General features: G+C 35.9%; 1 protein-coding gene across 1 annotated transcript in view; it reads right to left on the bottom strand.

The window, feature by feature from the left end:
* LOC145292807 (monocarboxylate transporter 12-B-like) overlaps positions 1-10,042 on the bottom strand; it is a 62,306-nt gene that overhangs the window by 27,077 nt on the left and 25,187 nt on the right. Inside the window, exon 2 of the mRNA XM_080138846.1 lies at positions 2,787-3,117. Coding sequence (XP_079994972.1) covers positions 2,787-3,117 — 331 coding nt within the window. The remainder of the gene's footprint in view (positions 1-2,786; positions 3,118-10,042) is intronic.

The raw sequence follows: 10,042 nt of genomic DNA, 5'->3' as shown, positions 1-10,042 counted from the left end.
CCTATAATTAATATATATATATATGTGTGTGTGTGTGTGTATGTGTGTGTGTGTATATATATATACATATATATATGATATATATATATACATACATAGATATATATATGATATATATATATACATACATATATATATATGATATATATATATACATACATACACATATATATATGATATATATATATACATACATACACATATATATATATATATCAAATTGTAGTTTTCTTTCAGTCTTGACAGACTATAAATATCTTCTGTAAGAGAACCTGTACGGAGAATCTTTGTAGCAAGAGTTGCACAATCACTAACCACATCTCTCCTGATTCGAGGTTCTTAAATATCAGTAGAATGCAGAGGTTCAACACGAATGGAAACAATATCGGTGAAAAACGCATACAGCTCCTGAAATTCAGAATAGTCACCCACCTGATACTAGCCAGGCTCAAGCTCCCTTACCTTCAGATCTGAAGAGAACCCTTTGTTTATGTGATTATGCCGTATAAATACTATTATATATATAAACAAAAAAAAAACAAATAAAAAATAAAAAACGGTCAATTTTTTTAACTTTGACCCCTATTATGACCCCTTTAACTCTATTGTTTTGGACTAAAATCAAGTTATTAAGTTAGATCCATGTTCAAGAAACCTATATCTAAAGTTTTAACGGTTTAGACCCGAAATTGTCGGAGGAGTTTGGTAGAGTTCTCAAAGGTCAAATCGTTGAACATTGACCCTTTAACAGCCTAATTCCTGGCTGAAACCAAATCCCCTCGATTTTCCTAAGTCTCAGTACTCTGTATATCAAATTTCGAGTTTGTAGACTAAAAATTGACAGAGTTATTGCGTAGGGAAATGTGCACAGACACACAGACAGACAGAAGGCCGGACACAGAGATGCACAGAAACGTTCACTTTTATAGATATATAGACTAGAATGGGTGCCCGGCGTTGCCCGGGTGTTTGGAGGTGTATGTTGAGCAAAAAAAAAAAAAAACAATTTTTTAACTTTGACCCCTATTATGACCCCTTAAAATTTATTGTTTTGGGCTCAAATCGAGTTAAGTTAGATCCATGTCCAAGGAACCTATATCAAAAATTGCAAGTGTTTAGACCCAAAATTGTCGGAGGAGTTTAGTAGAGTTCTCAAAGGTCAAATCGTTGAACTTTAACCCCTTAACAGCGAAATTTCTGGCCGAAAACCGATCATATAGAGTTTCCCAAATCTCAGTACTCTGTATATCAAATTTCGAGTCTGTAGACTAAAAATTGACAGAGTTATTTCGAAGGAAAATGTACAGACACACAAACAGACAGACACACAGATACACAGACACGTTACTTATATATATATATATATATATATATATATATATATATATATATATATATATATATATTAGACATTAAGAGGCAATTATAGATAGACAGATATAAATACCCGTTCACATACACTTTTTCATGATAAAGCTAGAACGCAAAATTAGATGGAATCGAGCAATTATATCGCCAAGAGACAACGCCAGACCCAAAGTGGGTTTCTAATTCTGGGTTCTATCTTTATCATGAAAAAGTTTATGTGAACAGGTATATATATATATATATATATATATATATATATATATATATATATATATATATATATATAATCTCCTCTAAAATATATAGAAAAAGCGATTCATCGTTCGTAGACATGTGATGTCCATCAACAAATAGGTTGTTGCGAAATCGTGTCTGGGGAGTCGGCTGATTTCAGTTACTGTTTGTAGATGTGATGTCTACCGCCTGTATACCAGCAGTAACTATCTTAGTCGTATAGGACTCGTGACTTGTCACACAGTAGAATATAGAACTAGATAAAAATACAAAAATTAAAATCGAGGCGTAGCCAATAGATTGCGCTATGACCCATACGGTTAGGTCATCAGTATTGCACACTTCGTGCGTGCAACGACCTAGGTTCGCGCCTATGTCGGAGCACGTCACTGATGAGATGCAGTACATAGAAACCCACTTTGAGTCTGGCCTTTTCGTTGTCGATACAATTGCTCGATTCCATCTTATTCTGGGTTCTAACTTTATCATGAAAAAGTGTATGTGAACGGGTATATATATATATATATATATATATATATATATATATATATATATATATATATTGACTCTGTAGTAATATATACGAAATATGCATCAAAGTGGTACCAAAAAGTACAATAATATTATGGCGTCTTCACTTACACTGAACATTCAGAAAATGCTAAAATCAACATATTACAAATGAAAGAGTCCGCTGTGGAATTACCACATGTTCCGCTATTTAAAAAAAACTTTTTCTCAGTTTTTCATATTGTTAAAATGTAGTGCTTTATCGCGTGCATATAGGAAGTTCTTTTCTATCTGTTTAATCGACTAAAATTTATGAACTTTATAAGATACGTTAAGAATATTATATATTCTAATTTAGTATTACTTCGAGAATGCTTACATATTTACTGTAATCTGCGATCACTAGCGATCGCATTCATGATTGACTACTTAGAAGTGTATGCTTTCATCCTAAAAATAGTAAAATCTTCAGAAAAAAGTTATTTTTCTGAACCAAGTAAAATTTAAAATACAAAAATAAAAATATGATGAATATGAAAATACGGCATGCAGGGTGATAAACAACATTTCATTTACCCTCCCCTCTCTATAAAATACTGTAAATGGGAGAGAGGGTATGTTGTATCTGTCTACAAGAAATGAAAATGATTAAAAAATATTTGGGGTCCTGTTACCTAAAAGCAGACTAAATGCGTTGATCAATGAGCTAACCAGAGAGGCCTTGGCACTGTCAGCATTAAAATCGTCTCTAATGCTGGGGTAGAGAGTGCCGACGGAAAAAGCCACTCCATCTGTGAGAAATATAAGTATAAGACTTGCGATCATCACTACCCATCCCCAGCCTCCATCTGGGGGTCTACTCTCGGCCTCATCAGGAGAGACAGCTGATTTAGCTGTGCCGTTTCCTGCACCATTTACTGCACCGTTTGCTGTACCGTTCGAACTTCCTTTTGCAGCTTTCAGACTACTTCCATCATTAGAGTAGGAGAAATCAGCTCCAGCTTTCTGAAACAAATTAAAAGAATAATTATTGATATTTTCTTTTGCCGGATAAAATAAATAATCAGTGAGAGATTATTTACCTATCTTCGGACATACTAATCAGGTATTAATAAAATAGTGGAAACAGATGAATTGAGAAAAAAATCGTAGACACATGTAACAACTAAACATCAAATCAAATAAAGTACCTTATATACATACGTGCGCGGTTGCCAGTTTTCATTCACTGATCGTTGCTTTTCCATGCCGTGACCCCTTCGTTGTGGTTGACTTTCTGTTCAATGTTCTCACGCATGGAAACACAATGTAGATTTGATAGCTTTCAAATGTTTTATGTATTTAGAGAAAGATTATCAATTTGAAGTAGTTTTTTACTTACCGCTCTGAAATTTTTATAAACAGATTGATTATTTATATTATTTGTTTTGATCGGATTATTGTTTCCTTCTTGAGTGCTATTTGTGCAATGTTTCGATTGATGTAGCTTTCGGCCTTTGTCAGGCATGTTTTTTCTCTTACGTATACAACCCGTATCAATTGACAAGAATGCAAACTGGAGAGTTAGACCACTTAACGAAGCGGCACATATGCTAAGAAAAGAAATATTACGAAGGAGACGGAGCATAGAGATCAGCAGTATATGGGAACCTCTAATTATAAAGAAAAACAAAAATTCATCCCCTATCAAGCATTATTAGAGTTACTTTTCTTTGTTAACCAAATTTTATCACACATGCGAAACCACGGCAAACAAAAAACAGCTCCAAGAATACGAAACCAGCTATGGAGTCAGTAAGTTTGCCGATGTCTTTTCCAAGATTGCGACCAACATGCCTAACGAAGTTCGAAGGCTACATGGATCGAAATGTTACACAAATAACTCTCATAATCTTTCGATGAAAACAAATAATACAGTTTTGGATTTGTTTTTCTAACTTAGTCATGTGATGGATGTGCTGAGTCTCGAGGCAGCATTCACTTAGATTATCTATGTATTGCCAGATTCATTCGCCTACCTCGCTGTAATTTGGATTTGAAACTGTGAAAAGTTGGAAGGTAGACGCCTTATGTTAGGGAAGGAAACATTGTAGTGGAAGGTTTACGTTAGAAGTTGGAGTTCTGGGTGTAATCGTGTATTCCTTCTGAAGAATTTTAATGTTGGAGTTTTAGGATTCGTAGAATAGGTCGAAAAACTTGGTTAGAGCAGTGTAGAAAGGGAAAATAAGGCAGAAAAAGAAGTGAAGAAATATTTTTTGTAGACCATGATAAGGTAAAGCCATAGCAATTACCCACTAATATAGGATCGAGAAGCCCTACCAGAAGCTACTGCAAGGTCTAGAATCTATTTAGCAAAATGGCAATACATCAACCATAGTACTTGGCACCTGCTAATAGAGAGGCTTTCTTAGTGGTTAGCCCAAGGTTCGGGTCCCTGAATATCAGGAGGATAACGTCAGCATAGGTAAACGTTTACCTCCAACACCTTTATCTAAAAGGATAGAAATAAAACAAGAAAATTTCCTTCTCAACCTACTGACTTAGAATACAACTTTTTCTTCCCCCTTTGCCAGAAAAATCACTTGTTCTAAACGAGGACTTAGAGACAAATTAGGAGACGTTAGAGTTAGGGAAGCTGCCGATGGCGCATCCACACTGTCTGATCTCCATTAAAAAAATAACAATATTAAGCATCCTACTTAATATAAGTTCAATTGACGTATTTAAGGGAAAGTTTGACAATTGGCCCTCCTCTTAATAACTGAAATAAAAAAAGAATTAAATTGACAAATTTAGTGTGTGTAATTATTGAGCAACTCGGCTTAATTTCCTGGAGTCGTTTCCGACATAGAAACTGTCTACCCCTTTTGCTTACATTCGACGCTAGGCGGCGCATTTATTAGTATGCTTATTTGAAAAATATGCTTAACTATGGAGCTTACATACAACTTTAAATATAACTTAAATATATAACTTAAATGAAAATAAGTACTCGCATATTGAAGTTATATTTAAGTTATTTACGTTGCTCGTATTAAATTAAAATGAGAATATTGATTTAAATAAAAGATGTATGAATAATTAATAGATATTGTGTTATATTAAATTAAATAATGTTTTGGATTTTATACAAAAATTATGGATTATAATTCGTATGAATCGATTTATTACGTCAAAACAGATTCGATAGAAAATTTCATACTAATGCTTTTTTCATAACTTATGTGTCGTTTTGCGTTGCGAGATTTCGAGTGTTATCTATTTAGTACCTTCATCACATATGTATGAGTTGGGAATAAACGTCCGTAAGATGATATTACGATGTTGTAAAACACAATTATCAACCAAGTAATTCATGAGAACTACGTAACTTGTAATTACAATCTAGTATTTTGGCTCTTAAGTATTTCACATGGAATACAGAGGATCGTGATTTGTCATCAATTTAAGATTAAATTTCATAAATGCTTTATTTCGGTTGTTTTAATTTTATCATATTAAATCTCTGCAAAATATATGTAATATTTTTTAATAAATATAAAGTATTTTCCTATCTACACACACTGACGTTTCATACTTATGCAATGTGCAATTTAATAAGCGATAATTATTGCTGGTTGGGATATTCGAACCCAGTCCTCTAATTATCATTTAAAGGAAAACAAAATATATATATTATTTTTAATTGGAATTCATTATTGAGATGGGTATTATTTATATTAATTTATTTATTGCGGACTATTATTCTCATCTTTATTAGTTGTTGTTTCACGACGTTTCGGCTAATAATTTCTCGGGCCTTAGTCAGGTGGTAACCACGATGGGATAGGAACTCCGTATCTCCTAACTGTGTTAGAGAATGGATAGAGAGAGAGAGAGAGAGAAAGAGAGAAAGAGGGAGATGTGTGGGTTATAGTGTAGATACGTTGACCGGAAGTCAAGATCAGCTGATTTGATTGCGTGTGAGTCATGTGATCAGGTTAGCTGAATCGAGGAGATTTGGTTGGGACTTGAACGAGAGCGGACGGCTTCGCCGTTGTCTCCTCCCCTTCGCTGAGGGAGGGAACAACGCTGACGTAGTAGAAATAAGACCTAGGAGAAGAAACAACTCAGGCCATATTCACTTTCCAATCTTCTGTCATCGATCTGGAAGGTGAATAAAAAAACTATAGAACCAATTTCTTGTCTTGGAGTGAGATAAATCTTCGTCTCCAAAAACAGGTATCGTATCAAGTCTCCCTCCCAGACGAGAATTTTACGATGGACCAACGAAATGGCAGAAGGTATGTTAAAGATACATGACATGCCACACACATAATCACACTTAACAGCATATGAACATATGTAATAGAAAGACCACTAGACGATCACACACACAACGACATTAACTCTGATAAGATAATCAAACACGCAATCCTTTATAAATAGACAATACAACAAACGCTCATTTTATGATACGACAACGTAACAACTGTATTCTCAGCAACAACTGCCATCCGTAGTTGACACGTCAAAACAACCGCAGTTGTTGCCATCTCACCAGTTATTCCTCTCCATCGCGGATGCGAGAGGCTTACTTGGCCAAAAACGTGGACGGAAGTAATTGCTGAGAATGCAGTTCGGAGATTCGGAGTTCCTATCCCGTCGCGGTTACCACCTGACGAACACCAGAGGAATAGATGTCCGAAACGTCGTGAAACAACAACTAAGAAAGATGAGAATAATAATCCGCAATAAATAAATTAATATGAAAACAAAATAGTACGTATAAAGTTCTGTCGACGGGTTATCACAATCAACAGTCATAAGAGTATTCAACAACGGGAATTTGACCGCTTTTTATGAATTGCTAAAAAGGCCCCGATTCAGTTTCTTAAAAAGGTTTTAAAACCATAATATCTGTGAATTAATATAGGAAGTTGCTTCTAAAGAATAACAGATTATTTAAAGATTACTGACCTTAGTAAACAAAATACTCGTTTTTATCTAGAGAAAAAAGAGTTAAAAATAAAACTTCTTTTTTCTCCTACATGTACAAGCCGTATCAATTAGAGGGCACTGATCTAGAAGATATAAGGAGTATTGAGCAAGAGTAATAGTACATGTCAGGAATTAAACTAGTAAAATAACAAAACGACGGTTGACAAGTGTGCAGGGTTGAACGATAAATGTGTCGCTCTAAAGAAAATAACATTACAACTTTATTTTAGAACTTGATTATGTAGGAGAGTTCACATTTATTCAATATAGTCGCTTTAAGCCTCAATCACTGTCTCGATACGGGTCCGGAACTGGGATATGCGTTTTCCACAACCGCCAGCGGGAGCTCGGCGAATACGCAGCGGATGGTGTCCATCAGGCTGGCTTTGGTGTTGTGGAGGGGTCATGTTGGTGATGTTTTTGACGTATGACCAAACGAAGTAATTCGGCGGATTCAGGTCAGGAGAGGAGGTGAGCAATGAGAGAAGGGCACAAAGTCGCTAGAGAGCATTAGTTGTGCAGAGGCGCATCTTTAATCTCTCTCGTTGTACATTTGTCACTTTTAACGTGATAGAAGGCTCCTAACACTCGTGGGAGTTGTACTCCACTGGCCAACTAGTAGATGATATGCATAATAAAAATAAAACTGGTTCTGATCAAATAGAAATTGAATCATGTAATTTTTTCTAAGGTGACAATTTTCTTGGCCTTTTGGCCAATATCAAAGTGTAGTATCTTTTCCTGCAGATGCTGCAAGCAAAGACCATATGTGGGGGCGACCCCACATATAAGACCTTGGTCAATGTAGGGGCAACACTTCATACCAATTGTCACTATCCAGCTCCCCTACTCCCCGGGGAGTTGGTCCCCATTTCCCTTTCACTCCTCACTTTAAAAATCGGCCTTGTGCCTAATTTGCTCAGTGGGGGAGCAAATAAATACCTCAAAGTGTAGTATCTATTCCGGCAGATACTGCAAGCAAAGACCATATGTGGGGTTGCCCCCACATATAAGACCTTGGTCAATGTAGGGGCAACCCTTCATACCAATTGTCACTATCCAGCTCCCCTACTCCCCGGGGAGTTGGTCCCCATTTCCCCTTCACTCCTCACATTAAAAATCGGCCTTGTGCTTAATTTGATCGATGGAGGAGCAAATAAATACCGAATCATGTTTTCTATTCTCATTTTATTCTGTAAAACCTCAATGCCAACGAACCAACTAACGAATCCCTGATATGTTACGTAACAAGCAATTACGATTTCTAGTACTTTGACCTCCTTCTCTTAATATTGACTCGGCAACCAGAGAGCTATATTACACAGGCGTACAAACTTTAAATTGGCTTAAGTTCTCACCTTCTGTATTTTTACTTGAACAAATGATAACCACTTGATATTTTTAATATGACGGCGGTTCAACGTTTATAAGACCTGTTAATACAGCTCGTTATAAACCTCTTAATGTCAGTCACAACTCGTTTTTGTAAGTCATTTTTTTCTAAGGGCTCGTATTGGCTCTTTTATAGAGCATCGTCATTTTCAAGGTAATAACAAAAAACGGCTTTAAAACGAGTGAATATTGCAGAGAATAAAAGCTACTGTCTACAGTTTTATGCATAAGTGTCGGCTCTTAGCTAGCACTTCAAGTGTCAACAGGACTTGTAAGCAATTTAGACTTTGGAATTTCGATTATCTTTATTAGGTGCTATTACGAGAGAATATCTGACGAGCAGTGTCCACTTGAAAATGGGGAGCATGACCAAAGCCATTTATATTTGGGTTAGATACGGAATAGTAAGGAGTTGAGAACTCGTAATCAAAAAATATATAAAAAGCAAATAATTTATAGCAAGTCTATTAAAATTAAATACCTTTGTCGAATTCGTATAATTTTAATACATGAAACTGTGAAAAAGATATTTTAAATATTCATTTCAATGTTCCTGCGATCTTATCGACTTGGGTAAAATAACGGAGCGGCCGACATTATCGCTTCGTTTCGTGAAACTAATGCGGTTGTTATTTTATTAGTGGAATCCTTTGTAATCTGTGTATTTATTTATTTATTTATTTGCCGACTATTATCCTCATTTTCATAGTTTTTGTTGTTTCACGACGTTTCCGCCAACTATTCTTTTAGCCTTCGTCAGGTAGTTAACCGTCGGGGGCCGTGGCGCAGTGGATAGACGCGTTGAATTTCTACGGTTCCAGGTAAGCATTGTCTAAAGATAGTGGTTTCAATCTAAGCCAAAGCCGTTCAGAGGATTAGTTGGTGAGAAGACAACTATGGCAGTTAAGAGACGCTGCATTTCTACCCCTTCATGGTGAACCATCCGAAGAAGGCCAGAGAAATAGTTGGGCAAAACGTCATGCACAACAGCTATAAATATGAGGATTACAGTGCGCAAATAATTAAATAATGCGCTTGTGTGTGGTTTTAAGTGAGTTTAGAGGGACAGTTGAGACAGTTTAGAGTTTAGATGTATCGTTATTTTCATGGAAAGTGTTCGACTTAGCTTCAGTCTATGGTCCCCCCCCCTCGCAAAACTTTCACAAGAAACACTCGTCTAGCTGAAAACACTGTCAATAATTCCGCCCACTCTTTATCTGTGCCTAAACCTAAACGTAGATTCCATGATCAAAGCTTCTTTCTTAGAACTGCACGCCTGTGGAATTGTCTTCCGTTTTCCTGCTTTCCGGCTGTCTACAATATGGTTGTCTTCAAGTCTAACGTAAACAAGTTTTTGATGAGCCGTTCCATATAAGTTATCAAATTTACAGAATTTTCATTACTAATGATTACTATATTGTCCAATTTCTACTGTACACTTTTAACCCTTATCCTTGAGTGGCCTCTTGGCCTTGATAATGTGGCGATGCCTGTGAAAAAAAAAGAAAAAGGGACAGCCATTCTAGCATAGGGTTAATACTAGGGCAAAATAATTAAA

Source organism: Euprymna scolopes, chromosome 14 (genome assembly GCF_053919585.1).
Source record: "Euprymna scolopes isolate OS-2025 chromosome 14, ASM5391958v1, whole genome shotgun sequence".
Taxonomy (NCBI): domain Eukaryota; kingdom Metazoa; phylum Mollusca; class Cephalopoda; order Sepiida; family Sepiolidae; genus Euprymna; species Euprymna scolopes.
The sequence above is the reverse complement of the archived record's forward strand: the minus strand, read 5'-3'. Positions and strand labels throughout refer to the sequence as shown.